Here is an 18,309-nt window from a genome sequence, read left to right on the forward strand (position 1 = left end):
TTATATGAGGCTTCAGCAGTCTGAGTTAGTCATATCAAGTGGATATCTGCCTCTTTGGGTTTCCTCGGACAGTGTTTCCCTGTTGAGCTGCAGTGGAAGTATAGTAACAAAAAGAGGGACTTCGGCACTAAAAAGACTGTAACGTTGAAAGATATCTACTTGATTTGTCTCATTTGGACACCGAAGCTTCATATTAGCTTCAGATAAACTTTTAAATACATTTTTGCACAGAAGGAGGACTGTGGATTTTGTCCTCCATCACTTCCATTGTAAGTGCATTATGAAAAGATCTTCTAATGGTCAGTATGTACAGGAGGAATGATTACAGCAAGAAAAAACATGTTTCACTGTTCAAAACATGGAGTCAAAAGGGATTTAATGTGACCTTTTGTACACTGAAAAGACCCTCATATGTCAAAGTGAAAATAGATCTCTACAAAGTGATCTAAATGTAGTTCAAATATAAAATACATCATCAGCCTTACTAGTAAAATATAAATATGAAAAGTAATTAGTACCTATAGCTGTGAAATAAACATAGTGGAGTAGAAAGTAAAATATCTCCCTCTGAAATGTAGTGGAGTGGACGTATAAAAAAGCATAAAATGGAAATACTCATGTAAAGTACCTCACAATTGCACTTTATTACATTCCTCCCCAGCTGTAAAGTGCACCTTTTCTAAAAACTCGGGTTATTAGGACTCATTTAAAACTGCTGACAGTGAATCAACACTTCCTTTCCTGCAGCAGACGGGCCGTGTGGGTTTCTGCTAAGCAGCCTCCACACTGTTCGCTGTGGTTTTTCATTTTATTAACACAATGACGGTTACAACCATCGACTCTGGTTAAAGTATCGTTCCAAGAACTTCAGTATGAATTCAGCGCTCGCTGTCTCAGTTTTAATCTGTGTTATTGAAGAGAGCAAAGAAATGTTTCTCATTTAGCAAAAATACAAGTGCACATATACACATATACGTATGTTGGTGTGAACAAAATTCATTTTCTCACACATTCCACCTTAATTACAATAAATGACTCATTAAATAACAAAACCCAAATTAATAATACTATTAATGTTGTACGTAATTACTTGTACTAATTACTAATAATTAATGTAGATTATTTAATAATAGAGATTTTATACTTAATATTTGTTTTACTTTCTTGTTGCTGTTTGTTTTATTATCAGTTTCTCTTATGAAGTTGTTTTTGTTCATAAAACAAACACATTTTTAAATTGTGGTGTTTCTGAAATCTTTCATCTTCTTCTAAATTGAGGTTTTTGCCTGCAGAGTGTTTAAATTCACACTGTAAGAACATTTTTAACATTCACTTCCTCTCTGCAACGTTTAAAAAAATACATCCTACGTTTGTTATCATCAATCAGAGCAGCAGAACACAAACCACACTCAGACAAACAAGTCATCTTTTCTACATTGAATCACATTTCTGTTTATTTTTGTTGTATAAATCTAAATAAACTTAGTTTTCTTATAATCATATTATATGGAAATGTACCAATCAATTTTGTCTTGATAAAACTGCAAGAGCTAATCAGTATTTTGGTGTTTTAGAAAGAAATCAAAAAACACACCCATCATTTTGACAACATTCAGACTTCAGTGCAGACTAATCAAGCCGCTGTGTGATCATTTTTATAGCAGCTGTAGCTTCAAAGCAGCTCTCTGCTGTTTCTTCGTGTGTGTAAATAACAGTTTCATCAGCGTAGAGTCGTACATCCACAATGAAACTATATTACAAGATGATACCGAACCTGTTGGCACACCACACCTACTTGCTTGTATTTAATAACTTTTTGTTTATGTTTGCTTCTCTTTACTTTGTTGTTTCTGTTCAGCTGTAAGCTTTTCTTTGTATCTTCCTGTATATTTGTTTTTAGCACTATGTGAAAGTTTACTGAGATCTACTGATGACAAGAGTCAACTTACTTGTAGGTATCAACAAACTTGGCCAATATAGTGGATTCTGTGTCCGATGATTGACATTATTTGAAGCCAAACTGAGATCAATGAAAACATGGACGATTATAAAAGACAGAAACTGTGATGTTTCAGTTTATTGAGAATGTTACTCTGAATGACTTTGATAAACCTGCCACCCTCTGCATAATGTATTAAAAAGAAAATACACAAGAAAGAAAAAATACTGTGAGCACTTAAATATCTACCAGGTAGCTAATGATTCAACTTCATTTTACACTATTATACAAGTCACGATTAAAAGTGGAATTAAACTAGAGCATCAAGATATTAATATTCTACAGAATGTATGCTTAGTAATTGCAAAGATACTGTATATGTTTATATATGTATTTATGTTTTCAGGACAACTGTGTCTTAACACAGTGTGTGTGTTTTCAATGAGAAAATGTAAAACCAACCACAACATATCATTACTGGTATTTCTGAACACTGATCAAAGTGATAAATGAGATGAATTGATGAGATGTGATGGTGAGAAAAGGTGAGCAGAAAACAGTCAGTCAGCATGTGTGCAGTTGGTGGACGGTCCCTTGTTTCTGAGGATCATCAGCAGAGAGAGTCCACAGCAGTACACCAGACTCTTCACTATCAGCACTGTGTACAGCACACAGAGCAGCTTCACCTGGTACTGAGACGGGACAGGTGGAGGAAGAGCAGAAACCTCTGAAACAGGAAAAAAACAAATGTCAGTGCTCTGCTCCTCTGCTCTCTCTGACAGCGTCTCCAGATGAAGCTGAATCACTGCTGAACACAGTCACCAAGCCTTCATTACCTTGTTCTGTTTGGGCCTCCACTGTTATCCCCTCGTGCTTGACGTAGCAGTGGTATTTATCTGTGCTGTTCTCTTGCTGATGGAGCAGCAGGATGGAGGCGGTGTGTCCCTGCTCTCTGAGCTCCAGCTGCTCTCCCTCAGCAGGGGGCAGATCCTCCAGCGGGCCGTTCTTCTTCTGTCTCTTCCAGGAGAACTGGACCAGAGGAGGAGACATGGCTGAGGCTAGACACAGCAGGGAGCTCTTCCCCTCCAGGTGGGCTGCTGGGTACACGCTCACCACGGGCTTCACTACCTGCTCATCTGAAGTTTGACAGCAGCAACAAGCAGCACAGACACACATTCACACAGTCAACAGCAGCTTACAGCACTGCACTGCATTCAGTCTGATCCTGGAAACTACATGATCACTAAACTACTCATCAATACACCACAAACATCATCTACTGGACACTGTATCAATAATCATATCAAACTAAAGCATCATGGAAGCTCATCATATGTCATATATAAAGATTCAAACATCATTTATCACTTTATCAATATTTAACACAACATTAGTTACTAATATAATAGAGTTTATAAAATATAAAATATATCATGACATAAGAGCCTCATATAAAATACATTTGCTGATGATTATAGTGTTTTATATTAAATATATTTACCACCATATACTTTAATTAGTAAGAATCAATCAATAATTTTGAGAGCTTTGTCTTTTACATAAAAGCCAATTACCACAATATGTACATATGTATTCTAAATATAATATAATATAATATAATATAATATAATATAATATAATATAATATAATATAATATAATATAATATAATATAATGACATTTGTCTCAGTAAAATTTAAATTATAATTTTGTTACTCAGTTAAAATATATTATATTTATTTTACATTTTTAAATGATTATAGTGTTTTATATGAAGTATATTTACCACCATATACTTTACTGTAATCAGACACACAATACATCAATACTTTTAACAACTTTTTAAAGAGTTTTAGCTTTTATATAAAACACAATTACCACAACATGTTCAGATATGTAAATAAAATATAATATAATAATATGTATTCTTAATTAAATTACAACATGTAAATTATCTGATTCATTATATTTTCTACCAAACACTTTCTAAAATATTTTTGACATTATATATTTGACATCATGTTGATTTCATATACCAATTTGATTTATATTAATTATGGATCAAGATATACAATTATACATTTTATCTATAAATTATATTTAATCAATCACACATTTAAAATGAGTTTGCCTTCATGCATTAATTTATCTTCCACTAAAAGACATATTTATCATCATAAACACACAATTATCATGAGATACATTTTACCATTTACAAATATATACTGTATATTTAACAGAAAATATATTTATCACTATTTGCTTCTAAAATTACATTTAGGAACATTTATTAAATGATGTTTCACATCATATATCATCTTGTTTTTAGTAAACAGGAGCTGCTGCTGAATCAGTGAGATTATTAAATACTGTTTATTTGTAACATTACTGATATCAGACTTTTTGGCTGTAAACAAACTTTGATGTGATGCACAAATAAAGAAGAACTTGTGGTGTGCAGTGAGATTTGAAGCTCTTTTCAGGAGTTATTGATTTGTTTTATGGAAGAATGGCTGCATCAAGAATTCTCTACTAAATATGAAAAAACTAACATGTAAAGCCTGAAGCAGCAGAAACTAAAACTAAAAACATATTTTCAACTTGTTCAATAAAACAACTGAAGGAAAATGAAAGTTTAGTCTTACCTGTTACATACAGTTTAGTTCCAGAGCCAAAGATCCTGTAGCGTTTTTCTCCCACAGTGAATGAGACTGTGACAAAAACCTGTCTGCTGTTGAATGTGTCAGCTGAGGTGAATGAATCCAAATTATGAACCAGTATCATATTTCATCTCCATGATGTGTTTCTCTAATGTTCATATCAACATGACTGTCTCTTCTTTTATTTGATTTTAGCCACATTAGCTGTGTGACTATATGGATGCTAATGTCAGTCGGTTGGTCGGTCCACCACTTAAGTGCAGATCCATTGGATCTGATTGTGGATCAAAGGACGGATGGATTGTTCATTAAATGTTGTGCAGACGTTCACGGTCCCCAGAGGATTCAATTCTTTATTTGACTTGATTGATTCTAACTTTGAATCTAGCGCCACCAGCAGGTTGACATGTTTGGTCCAGACTGAAATATCTTTTCATCTATTGGATGGATTGTCATGTAATTTAGTAGAAATATTCATGTTCCCCTCAGGATGAATTATAATAACTTTGATCCTCTGACTTTTCCTCTAGCGCCACCATCAGGTCAACATTTAAACTAAACTAAGAACTCATTTAAAATCATACTGACATTTGTAGTGATGCAAATTACTTAAAGCTGCTTTAAACGATATTTTTATAATAACCATGATGTGTCAGTGTGTAATGTGTTGGTCGTGGCTTGTAGTGATGAACCTACAGAGAATTATCAGTGACTCTGCAGCTCCTCTCGGCTTTACGGAGCTTTATAGTGAGTTTCAGCTCATTGTTTATCTGTCCGGCTGCAACTTTACTGTTTTGGTTCACTCTCAGCGCTCTCATAGCGTCATTTTGGGCCGCAGCAGGCAGCTGTTTTCAGAGAAAAAGCTGTAAAAAGCTACTGTACACTACCTGCTCAGCACCAAACGCAAACAGACACAGTCAGCTGTAGACTAGCTGCTGAAGATAGTGGAGCATTTAGCAGCTAAAGAGCCAGATATTTCCCTCAGGAGTTTGTAGAGAGTAAAAACAGAGCTAAAAGAGAGTGAATATTGGACTTACATTCACCAGGTGGACAGAAACACGACTCCTTAAGATGAGGGCAGCTGTGCTGTCATGGTTACAATAATAAACACGTGGTTAAAGTCAGGAAATGATGGTGGTCGTGTTAAAAGAAACAAACAGTGTCTGCTGTCGTTTCTCTTGTGAAGACAGTCTCAGCTGCTCACAGAGCAAAATCCATTCACATTAACCACATTTCTGTTGAGGGGAAATTGTCATAAATCCAAGAATTGTGTTGAATCATTTAATAAAGTGAAATTATGTGTTGAAATCTGCTCAAAGATGTGATGTGAGAAATCCTGCCTGATGCTTTTATTGTGAAAGAGACACAGGAAGTGTTTTCATTAACAGATTATTATTGTGAAGGAGGAATGAACTTTATTCCAGCAGCAGGTCAAAGAAGACCATTTTTATCTTCATCTCAAACTTTCAACTCTGTCAAACATCTTTTTCTATTTATTATTTTCTCAATTTTTGTTATTAAATCAAATGTTCATAAAGTTTCACATTTGATCTCTCCATTATTTGTCTCTTTTTTCTGTGTTATATTGTTGTTTGTTTGTTTGTTTGTCTTCATCTTGTTGTATCATTGTGCTTCTGTGTTGCTCCTTTGTTCTCACTGTGTGGAACAACAGGAAACCTGCTGAAATAGCTGATAAATAACATCAATTAAATATAATGTTTAAATCAAAATCCTGACACCAACAGACAAACATTTAGTCCTCAGCTCAGTTTGTTAGTGACTCTGGCTGAGATGGAGGTGAAATATGTGAACCTGGGCTGTGGTTTACTGCTCTCTTCCTGTCACAAACACGATTTGACATCTGTTCATCTGGAGGTTCTTGTACAGGCTGCAGGGATCATTTCTCACTGTGGGTATCATACTTCCTACAGGAGCAGTAGTAGGTGGCTGAATGTGAGAGTTTAACTGTCTGGATCAACAACTCCCAGCCGTTCCCTTTATTTACAAATGAGAAATCATCTTTCTGAGGATGATTGGACCTTCTATCTTCGATACCATTCGTCATGTCAATATCAAGAATATATGTGAATGTTTCTGTGTCTTTCTTCTGGTACCAGTATAGAAATGGGCGTCCACTGTCACACTGGTCAGTTCCTCCACAGCTGAAGGAGACTGTTTCACCAGCTCTCCTGGTCAATGTTAAATCATCCTGAATCAGCTCTGCTGCCATGGCAACCAGCGCTGTAGAGAAACAGACACACAGACGAAGGTGAGTGTGACAGTGTTTGTTAAAGGTTGAGTTTGTTGGCTCCTGATTGGCTGGAAACACTCACCTGAACACAGACAGCACAGAGCAGCAGCTGGGAGGAAAAGCATTTTGTGCAGTGGTGTTTCCTCTGGTGAACCTGGGGAGAAGTGGCGCTCTGATGCAGCTGAGGCCAAACAAGGACGAGCTGTGAGATCAGACGAGGGCCACGTGGTTTCTAACAGCTCCTCAAACCTCCCATCAGCCCCTGCGGCGGACAGATAAGGCTGCTGTCTGACAGTAGACCTTTTCATAGTAGACATTTTGATTTGTCTTTTAAAAGCAGATTGTTACTAATAACCTTAAAATCCCCCTCAACTTAAAAATATGTTTTTCTTCTTTTTCCTTCAGTTGGATGTTTGAGTTTGTTCTGAAAGTTTCTCTGTATCACCTTAAATCTCAGTTTAACACTTTTACCTACGAGCAGGATTTATGACATCACACCTAGTTTTAAGTCAATCATTGTCTAGTATGCAACTTACACAAGTGTGATGTTGAAACTTGAAGCCTCCAGTTTACAAACACTGAAAATGATTTTATAGTGAAGGAGGAGACATTAGAAATGGAGAAAACTTTAGAAATGAACAATATACAGATTCAGAAATTCTGAATTAGGAGGCATGACAACGAACCCAAACATTCAGCCAGAGTCATAAAGAACTATCTTCAGCAACAAGAAGAACCAGGAGTCCTGTAACAGATGGTTTGGCCCCAACAGAGTCAACTATTAAGACTCACAGGCAATTTAGAGTTAGTTTATTTTTAGTGAACTTTGGACTTTGTGGGGAAAAGGAACATTGGATGGAGATTATGCAAACTCCACACAGAAGAACCTCGATCGGCCAGCGGGTCTGACGCCAGAAGCTTCTTTCTGTGAGGTGACAGTGCTAACCACTGCACAAAACCATAACATCTGCATTTTGATTCCAGCTATCATGCCCCTCTCTCTGCCCTGTTTCCTGTCTCTCTGCACTTTCAACTGTCAAATAAAGGAAAGAAATGCCCAAAAAAGAAGGTGTAAAAAGAATAAAAAGGTCTATTATTTATTTATTTATTGTCATTTTTTGTACAAAGTGAAACTTTTTGGAGCAGATTTTTTAATATATATTTTTAGTTTTTTTTTATTTACAATTTGAATCTTGTGTACATTTTGTTTTTGTTGCAATCTGAATCTTTGAACTGAAGTTCATTTTAACTTTGTTTGAAACAAAACAGCTTTTGTAAATTTATAACAGTAATAGTATTTTAAATGTATTTTTTAATTAACTATTTTGGAGTTGCTTTTATCAAAATCAAAATAAGAACCAGGTTTAATGCCAAGCAGGTTTGTACATACAAGGAATTTACCTCAGTGTTGTGGTGCCTAACAGTCAAAAATATACACAGAATTAAGTAATCCTGAATAACTTAAAAAAGAAAGAAATTTACAGTATGAAATATGTCAAATATATTCTAAGTAAGAAGAGCTGCTACAGGTTTAAATTTTACATTGAAAAGAATGAAATGACATGTACAAAATATTGACCAGAATGTGCAAATGTTCAGTGTAAACAGTATATGCAGTATGTAATTAATAATACTAAAACTAATACTACTGCTAATAATAATAATACAAGTTGTCTTTATATTTTGAATTAGTTGAACTAATTTGATCTAACATGGCACGTTACATTAACACAAAGAGCAGCGTATTTGCTTAATTAGATCTTTCTGAAAAGTTATTCTCAAATCTACTTTTAATGGAATAATACATGAAACCAAACCAGACAAAAGCCAGACTGTTCCTTTAAGAAGCTTCATAATCAGCTAGGATACATTTAATGTTATTTTAAGAAATGTTTGTTCTGCTGCCAAGCTTTTCTATCATCTAAACAGTTCCCATATTTACTCTGAACTGACTCTAACTTGAACTAACTCTGAACAGTTTGATCTTTCCCAATGAAAGGCCCTTAAAGTCCTGATAATATCTTCATATCTTGTCATAGAAGATTGACAAGAAGTTGCAAACTTATCACCAAACAACAACGTCTTTTTACAGTCTTAAATAGGCGTAATAACAATAAATGAAGCGTACTGAACTGTGTTGTGGCCGAGTAGTTACTGTACCTCATGGTGAGTTCTAAAATTAAAAATCAAAGAGAAAGACCGCCACCCTGTGGTCATTCAGAGGAAACACAAAGGGATCCAGACCATGCCATCTATGGTCACCATGGCAACATGATGCTTTTCCTCTAATTCTGCTGTCAAAACAGCAGTGACATCTAGTGGATAAAACATCATAATACTGATCTTGAAAGAAAGAATGAAGCACTGTAAAAGCCCTTTGAAATGACTTAAGACACTTTATTTTTAATTAAATTGGTGGTAGCTCAGGTTTTTTTTCTCAGATATTATATACTACTATAAAAATTCTAAAACAATCAATAAGAATGCAAAGTTCTTGTGAAGTTACGCATTGTATAGCCTTTTTATTTTTCTTTTTAATATTACATAATTATTTATTTTTGCATATCTGACATAAAGAACAGGTTCATAATATTTTAATTGTGTCTTAAAACATCAGTCAGGTGTCCATATGAACAGTAAAAGAGGTTTTCCTCGCTGTAATCATTCCCCCTGTTCATACTGGATATTAAAAGATCCTTCAAATGTGTTTTCAATGTAACTGATGGAGGCCAAAATCCACAGTATGTCCACACAGTCATTTAAAAGTTGGTGTGAAGCTTATATGAGGCTTCAGCAGTCTGAGTTAGTCATATCAAGTGGATATCTGACACATTTACAGTCTTTTTAGCATCAAATTCTCTCTTTGTGTTTCCTCGGACAGTGTTTCCCTGTTGAGCTGCAGGTGGAAGTATAGTAACAAAAAGAAAAACTTTGGCACTGAAAGACTGTAATGTTGAAAGATATCTACTTGATTTGTCTCATTTGGACGCTGAAGCTTCATATTAGGTTCAGATAAACTTTAAAATACATTTTTGCACAGAAGGAGGACTGTGGATGTTGTCCTCTATCACTTCCATTGTAAGGTCATTATGAAAACATTTTCTAATGGTCAGTACGAACAGGAGGAATGACTACAGCAAGAAAAACATGTTTCACTGTTCAAAACATGGAGTCAAAGGGGATTTAATGTGACCTTTTGTACACTGAAAAGACCCTTATATGTCAAAGTGAAAATAGATCTCTACAAAGTGATCTAAATGTATTTCAAATATAAAATACATCATCAGCCTTACTAGTAAAATATAAATCTGAAAAGTAATTAGTACCTATAGCTGTGAAATAAACATAGTGGAGTAGAAAGTAAAATATCTCCCTCTGAAATGTAGTGGAGTGGATGTATAAAAAAGCATAAAATGGAAATACTCATGTAAAGTACCACACAATTGCACTTTATTACATTCCTCCCCAGCTGTAAAGTGCACCTTTTCTAAAAACTCGGGTTATTAGGACTCATATAAAACTGTTGACAGCGAATCAACGCTTCCTTTCCTGTAGCAGACGGGCCGTGTGGGTTTCTGCTCAGCAGCCTCCACACTGTTCGCTGTGGTTTTTCATTTTATTAACACAATGTTGGTTAAAACCATCGACTGTGGTTAAAGAATTGTTCCAGGAACTTCAGTATGAATTCAGCGCTCGCTGTCTCAGTTTTAATCTGTGTTATTAATGTGTGAGAGAAGCAGCTGAAATCCTAAACTCAGAGCTGAGAAACTGACATCATTTAATAAAGGGAGACGTTCAAACTCCTGCAGTCTGCTCAGGTCCCACAGTCTGTACTGAGTTCACAAATACATTACTCAATAAGTTTAAACAAATAGATCAAAATGAAATAGTTGAATACTAATAGTCCTAACAGATAATACTAATAATACTTTTTGTAATAATTTTGATACTAAGAACCCAACTTAAATCATATTTTTTATATTTTTATTGAATACCAAACACAAACAAGCACATGTGATATGTATTTACAAAACAAAAAGAAAAATCAGATGTATGTAAAAAAAACCCCTCTCCTGTTCATTTTTAATGAAGAGAGCAAAGAAATGTTTCTCATTTAGCAAAAATACAAGTGCACATATACACATACACGTATGTTGGTGTGAACAAAGTTCATTTTCTCACAAATTCCACCTTAATTACAATAAATGACTCATTAAATAACAAAACCCAAATTAATAATACTATTAATATTGTACATAATTACTTGTGCTAATTTAATAATTAATACAGATTATTTAATAATATAGATTTTATAATTAATATTTGTTTTACTTTCTTGTTGCTGTTTGTTTGATTACAAGTTTCTCTTATGAAGTTGTTTTTGTTCATAAAACAAACACATTTTTAAATTGTGGTGTTTCTGAAATCTTACATCTTCTTCTAAATTGAGGTTTTTGCCTGCAGAGTGTTTAAATTCACACTGTAAGAACATTTTTAACATTCACTTCCTCTCTTCAACGTTTAAAAAAAATACATCCTACATTTTTTATCATCAATCAGAGCAGCAGAACACAAACCACACTGAGACAAACAAGTCATCTTTTCTACACTGAATCACTTTTCTATTTATTTCTGTTGTATAATTCTAAATGAACTTAGTTTTCTTATAATCATATTATAGGGAAATGTACCAATCAATTTTGTCTTGATAAAACTGCAAGAGCTAATCAGTATTTTGGTGATTTAGAAAGAAATCAAAAAACACACCCATCATTTTGACAACATTCAGGCTTCAGTGCAGACTAATCAAGCCGCTGTGTGATCATTTTTATAGCAGCTCTTCAAAGCAGCTCTCTGCTGTTTCTTCATGTGTGTAAACAACAGTTTCATCAGCGTAGAGTCGTACATCCACACTGAAACTATATTACAAGATGATACCAACCTGTTGGCACACCACACCTACTTGCTTGCATTTAATAACTTTATGTTTATGTTTGCTTCTCTTTACTTTGTTGTTTCTGTTCAGCTGTAAGCTTTTCTTTGTATCTTCCTGTATATTTGTTTTTAGCACTATGTGAAAGTTTACTGAGATCTACTGACGACAAGAGTCAAATTACTTGTAGGTATCAACAAACTTGGCCAATATAGTGGATTCTGTGTCCGATGATTTACATTATTTGAAGCCAAACTGAGATCAATGAAAACATGGACGATTATAAAAGACAGAAACTGTGATGTTTCAGTTTATTGAGAATGTTACTCTGAATGACTTTGACAAACCTGCCACCCTCTGCATAATGTATTAAAAAGAAAATACACAAGAAAGAAAAAAATACTGTAAGCACTTAAATATCTACCAGGTAGCTAATGATTCAACTTCATTTTACACTATTATACAAGTCACGATTAAAAGTGGAATTAAACTAGAGCATCAAGATATTAATATTCTACAGAATGTATACTTAGTAACTGCAAATATACTGTATATGTTTATATATGTATTTATGTTTTCAGGACAACTGTGTCTTAACTGTTTTTAATGAGAAAATGTAAAACCAACCACAACATATCATTACTGACATTTCTGAACACTGATCAAAGTGATAAATGAGATGTGATGGTGAGAAAAGGCGAGCAGAAAACAGTCAGTCAGCATGTGTGCAGTTGGTGGATGGTCCCTTGTTCCTGAGGATCATCAGCAGAGAGAGTCCACAGCAGTACACCAGACTCTTCACTATCAGCACTGTGTACAGCACACAGAGCAGCTTCACCTGGTACTGAGACGGGACAGGTGGAGGAAGAGCAGAAACCTCTGAAACAGGAAAAAAACAAATGTCAGTGCTCTGCTCCTCTGCTCTCTCTGACAGCGTCTCCAGATGAAGCTGAATCACTGCTGAACACAGTCACCAAGCCTTCATTACCTTGTTCTGTTTGGGCCTCCACTGTTATCCCCTCGTGCTTGACGTAGCAGTGGTATTTATCTGTGCTGTTCTCTTGCTGATGGAGCAGCAGGATGGAGGCGGTGTGTCCCGGCTCTCTGAGCTCCAGCTGCTCTCCCTCAGCAGGGGGCAGATCCTCCAGCGTGCCGTTCTTCTTCTGTCTCTTCCAGGAGAACTGGACCACAGGAGGAGACATGGCTGAGGCCAGACACAGCAGGGAGCTCTTCCCCTCCAGGTGGGCTGCTGGGTACACGCTCACCACGGGCTTCACTACCTGCTCATCTGAAGTTTGACAGCAGCAACAAGCAGCACAGACACACATTCACACAGTCAACAGCAGCTTACAGCACTGCACTGCATTCAGTCTGATCCTGGAAACTACATGATCACTAAACTACTCATCAATACACCACAAACATCATCTACTGGACACTGTATCAATAATCATATCAAACTAAAGCATCATGGAAGCTCATCATATGTCATATATAAAGATTCAAACATCATTTATCACTTTATCAATATTTACCACAACATTCATTTCTAATATAATAAAATATAATTTGTAAAATTGAAAATATATTATGACATAACAGCCACATTTAAAATACATTTGCTGATGATTATACTGTTTTATATTAAATGTTTTTACCACAATATACTTTAATTAGTAAAAATCAATCATTAATTTTAACATAAGAGTTTTAGCTTAATACATAAAAGCTCATTACCACATGTTTGGATATGTCAAATATAATAAAATAAAATAAAATAAAAAAAACAAAAACAAAATAAAATATAATGAGGTAAAATTTGTCTCAGTAAAATATAAAGTATAGTTTTATTACTTGCTTAAAATATACTATATTTATATTACAATTGTAAATGATTATACTGTTTTATATGAAGTATATTTACCAGCATATACTTTACTCTAATCAGACACACAATACATCAATACTTTTAACAACTTTTTTAAAGAGTTTTAGCTTTTATATAAAACACAATTACCACAACATGTTTAGATATGTAAATAAAATATAATATAATAATATAAATATAATTAAATTACAACATGTAAATTATCTGATTCATTATATTTTCTACCGTATACTAAAATATGTTTTAACATTATATATTTGATATTATATTGATTTCATATAACAATTTTATTTATATTAAATATGGATTAAGATATACAATTATACATTTTATCTATAAATTATATTTAGCTTCATCACACATTTAAAATGAGTTTGCCTTCATGCATTAATTTATCTTCCACTAAAAGACATATTTATCATCATAAACACACAATTATCATGAGATACATTTTACCATTTACAAATATATACTGTATATTTAACACACAATATATTTATCACTATTTACTTCTAAAATTACATTTAGGAACATTTATTAAATGATGTTTCACATCATATATCATCTTGTTTTTAATAAACAGGAGCTGCTGCTGAATCAGTGAGATTATTAAATACTGATTATTTGTAACATTACTGATATCAGACTTTTTGGCTGTAAACAAACTTTGATGTGATGCATAAATAAAGAAGAACTTGTGGTGTGCAGTGAGATTTGAAGCTCTTTTCAGGAGTTATTGATTAGTTTTATGGAAGAATGGCTGCTTCGAGGATTCTCTACTAAATATGAAAAAACTAACATGTAAAGCCTGAAGCAGCAGAAACTAAAACTAAAAACACATTTTCAACTTGTTCAATAAAACAACTGAAGGAAAATGAAAGTTTAGTCTTACCTACATACAGTTTAGTTCCAGAGCCAACGATGGGGTACCACTTTCCTCCCACAGTGAATGAGACTGTGACAAAAACCTGTCTGCTGTTGAATGTGTCAGCTGAGGTGAACGAATCCAAATTATGAACCAGTATCATATTTCATCTCCATGATGTGTTTCTCTAATGTTCATATCAACATGACTGTCTCTTCTTTTATTTGATTTTAGCCACATTAGCTGTGTGACTATATGGATGCTAATGTCAGTCGGTTGGTCGGTCCACCACTTAAGTGCAGATCCATTGGATCTGATTGTGGATCAAAGGACGGATGGATTGTTCATGAAATGTTGTGCAGACGTTCACGGTCCCCAGAGGATTCAATTATTTATTTGACTTGATTGATTCTAACTTTTAAACTAGGGCCACCAGCAGGTTGACATGTTTGGTCCAGACTGAAATATCTTTTCATCTATTGGATGGATTGTCATGTAATTTAGTAGAAATATTCATGTTCCCCTCAGGATGAATTATAATAACTTTGATCCTCTGACTTTTCCTCTAGCGCCACCATCAGGTCAACATTTAAACTCAACTAAGAACTCATTTAAAATCAAACCGACATTTGTAATGATGCAAATTACTTAAAGCTGCTATAATCAATATTTTTATAATAACCATGATGTGTCAGTGTGTAATGTGTTGGTCGTGGCTCGTAGTGATGAACCTACAGAGAATTATCAGTGACTCTGCAGCTCCTCTCGGCTTTACGGAGCTTTATAGTGAGTTTCAGCTCATTGTTTATCTGTCCGGCTGCAACTTTACTGTTTTGGTTCACTCTCAGCGCTCTCATAGCGTTGTTTTGGGCCGCAGCAGGCAGCTGTTTTCAGAGAAAAAGCTGTAAAAAGCTACTGTACACTACCTGCTCAGCACCAAACAGCAAACAGACACAGTTAGCTGTAGACTAGCTGCTGAACACAGTGGAGCATTTAGCAGCTAAAGAGCCAGATATTTCCCTCAGGAGTTGGTAGAGAGTAAAAACAGAGCTAAAAGAGAGTGAATATTGGACTTACATTCACCAGGTGGACAGAAACACGACTCCTTAAGATGAGGGGAGCTGTGTTGTCATGGTTACAATAATAAACACGTGGTTAAAGTCAGGAAATGATGGTGGTCGTGTTAAAAGAAACAAACAGTGTCTGCTGTCATTTCTCTTGTGAAGACAGTCTCAGCTGCTCACAGAGCAAAATCCATTCACATTAACCACATTTCTGTTGAGGGGAAATTGTCATAAATCCAAGAATTGTGTTGAATCTTTTACTAAAGTGAAATTATCTGTTGAAATCTGCTCAAAGATGTGATGTGAGAAATCCTGCCTGATGCTTTTATTGTGAATGAGACACAGGAAGTGTGTTCATTAACAGATTATTATTGTGAAGGAGGAATGAACTTTATTCCAGCAGCAGGTCAAAGAAGACCATTTTTATCTTCATCTCAAACTTTCAACTCTGTCAAACATCTTTTTCTATTTATTATTTTCTCAATTTTTGTTATTAAATCAAAAGTTAATAAAGTTTCACTTTTGATCTCTCCATTATTTGTCTCTTTTATCTGTGTTATATTGTTGTTTGTTTGTTTGTTTGTCTTCATCTTGTTGTATCACTGTGCTTCTGTGTTGCTCCTTTGTTCTCACTGTGTGGAACAACAGGAAACCTGCTGAAATAGCTGATAAATAATATCAATGAAATATAATGTTTAAATCAAAATCCTGACACCATCAGACAAACATTTAGTCCTCAGCTCAGTTTGTTTGTGACTCTGGCTGAGATGGAGGTGAAATATGTGATCCTGGGCTGTGGTTTACTGCTCTCTTCCTGTCACAAACACTGTTTGACATCTGTTCATCTGGAGGTTTTTGTTCAGGCTGCAGGGATCATTTCTCACTGTGGGTATCAACTTTCACACAGCCACAGTAGTAGGTGGCTGAATGTGAGAGTTTAACTGTCTGGATCAACAACTCCCAGCCGTTCCCTTTATTTACAAATGAGAAATCATCTTTCTGAGGATGATTGGACTTGCTATCTACTTTACCGTTCGTCATGTCAATATCAAGAATAAATGTGAATGTTTCTGTGTCTTTCTTCTGTAACCAGTATAGAAATGGGCGTCCACTGAAACACTGGTCAGTTCCTCCACAGCTGAAGGAGACTGTTTCACCAGCTCTCCTGGTCAATGTTAAATCATCCTGAATCAGCTCTGCTGCCATGGCAACCAGCGCTGTAGAGAAACAGACACACAGATGAAGGTGAGTGTGACAGTGTTTGTTAAAGGTTGAGTTTGTTGGCTCCTGATTGGCTGGAAACACTCACCTGAACACAGACAGCACAGAGCAGCAGCTGGGAGGAAAAGCATTTTGTGCAGTGGTGTTTCCTCTGGTGAACCTGGGGAGAAGTGGCGCTCTGATGCAGCTGAGGCCAAACAAGGACGAGCTGTGAGATCAAACGAAGGCCACGTGGTTTCTAACAGCTCCTCATACCTCCCATCAGCCCCTGCGGCGGACAGATAAGGCTGCTGTCTGACAGTAGACCTTTTCATAGTAGACATTTTGATTTGTCTTTTAAAAGCAGATTGTTACTAATAACCTTAAAATCCCCCTCAACTTAAAAACGTGTTTTTCTTCTTTTTCCTTCAGTTGGATGTTTGAGTTTGTTCTGAAAGTTTCTCTGTATCACCTTAAATCTCAGTTTAACACTTTTACCTACGAGCAGGATTTATGACATCACACCTAGTTTGGTGTCAATCATGGTCCAATATGCAACTTACACAAGTGTGATGTGGAAACTTGAAGCCTCCAGTACATAAACACTAAACACTGAAAATGACTTCATAGTGAAGGAGGAGACATCTTGTGTTCAGCAGGAAAACTTTAGAAATGAACAATATTTACAGATTCAGAGATTCTGGATTTGGAGGCATGACAACGAACCCAAACATCCAGCCAGAGTCATAAAGAACTATCTTCAGCAACAAGAAGAACAAGGAGTCCTGCAACAGATGGTTTGGCCCCCACAGAGTCAACTATTAAGACTCACAGGCAATTTAGAGTTAGTTTATTTTTAGTGAACTTTGGACTGTGTGGGGAAAAGGAACATTGCAGGGAGATTATGCAAACTCCACACAGAAAAACATCGATCAGCCAGCAGGTCTGACATCAGAAGCTTCTTTCTGTGAGGTGACAGTGCTAACCACTGCACAAAACCATAACATCTGCATTTTGATTCCAGCTATCATGCCCCTCTCTCTGCCCTGTTTCCTGTCTGTCTGCACTTCCAACTGTCAAATAAAGGAAAAAAATGCCCATAAAAGAAGGTGTAAAAAGAATAAAAAGGTCTATTATTTATTTATTTATTTATTGTCACTTTTTGTACAAAGTGAAACGTTTAGTTTTTTTATTTACAATTTGAATCTTGTGTACATTTTGTTTTTGTTGCAATCTGAATCTTTGAACTGAAGTCCATTTTAACTTTGTTTGAAACAAAACAGCTTTTGTAAATTTATAATAGTAATAGTATTTTAAATGTATTATTTAATTAACTATTTTGGAGTTGCTTTTATCAAAATCAAAATAAGAACCAGGTTTAATGCCAAGCAGGTTTGTACATACAAGGAATATACTTCAGTGTTGTGGTGCCTAACAGTCAAAAATATACACAGAATTAAGTAATCCTGAATAACATAAAAAAGAAAGAAATTTACAGTATAAAATATG

General features: G+C 35.1%; 2 protein-coding genes across 2 annotated transcripts; both read right to left on the reverse strand.

Annotated features, from left to right (window-relative positions):
* Nucleotides 1-2,499: 2,499 nt before the first annotated feature.
* LOC122993495 (immunoglobulin lambda-1 light chain-like) lies at nucleotides 2,500-17,389 on the reverse strand. Its single transcript, XM_044367704.1, has 6 exons — nucleotides 17,364-17,389; nucleotides 6,933-7,112; nucleotides 6,508-6,840; nucleotides 4,585-4,632; nucleotides 2,776-3,075; nucleotides 2,500-2,666 (listed from the first exon to the last, which is right to left on the reverse strand). Exons 2-6 carry the CDS (start codon nucleotides 6,973-6,975, stop codon nucleotides 2,500-2,502), a joined length of 891 nt encoding a protein of 296 aa, XP_044223639.1. The 5' UTR covers nucleotides 6,976-7,112; nucleotides 17,364-17,389.
* Nucleotides 12,445-17,034, reverse strand: LOC122993502. Its single transcript, XM_044367711.1, has 5 exons — nucleotides 16,910-17,034; nucleotides 16,498-16,817; nucleotides 14,564-14,603; nucleotides 12,772-13,071; nucleotides 12,445-12,662 (listed from the first exon to the last, which is right to left on the reverse strand). The coding sequence occupies exons 1-5, from the start codon at nucleotides 16,950-16,952 to the stop codon at nucleotides 12,496-12,498; spliced, it is 870 nt and encodes a 289-aa protein (XP_044223646.1). The 5' UTR covers nucleotides 16,953-17,034; the 3' UTR covers nucleotides 12,445-12,495.
* Nucleotides 17,390-18,309: the final 920 nt, after the last annotated feature.

This window comes from Thunnus albacares, chromosome 12 (genome assembly GCF_914725855.1).
Source record: "Thunnus albacares chromosome 12, fThuAlb1.1, whole genome shotgun sequence".
Classification (NCBI taxonomy): domain Eukaryota; kingdom Metazoa; phylum Chordata; class Actinopteri; order Scombriformes; family Scombridae; genus Thunnus; species Thunnus albacares.

Excerpts from the sequence above, each read along its gene's own strand:
- LOC122993495 (XM_044367704.1), bottom strand. The coding sequence starts at position 6,975 with ATGCTTTTCCTCCCAGCTGCTGCTCTGTGCTGTCTGTGTTCAG. Across the intron at positions 3,076-4,584 it reads AACTAAACTGTATGTAACAG|ATGAGCAGGTAGTGAAGCCC; the intron begins GTAAGACTAAAC and ends GTCAAACTTCAG. Across the intron at positions 2,667-2,775 it reads GGAGGCCCAAACAGAACAAG|AGGTTTCTGCTCTTCCTCCA; the intron begins GTAATGAAGGCT and ends TTCCTGTTTCAG.
- LOC122993502 (XM_044367711.1), bottom strand. The coding sequence starts at position 16,952 with ATGCTTTTCCTCCCAGCTGCTGCTCTGTGCTGTCTGTGTTCAG. Across the intron at positions 16,818-16,909 it reads TCTGTGCTGTCTGTGTTCAG|CGCTGGTTGCCATGGCAGCA; the intron begins GTGAGTGTTTCC and ends GTTTCTCTACAG. Across the intron at positions 13,072-14,563 it reads TGGAACTAAACTGTATGTAG|ATGAGCAGGTAGTGAAGCCC; the intron begins GTAAGACTAAAC and ends GTCAAACTTCAG.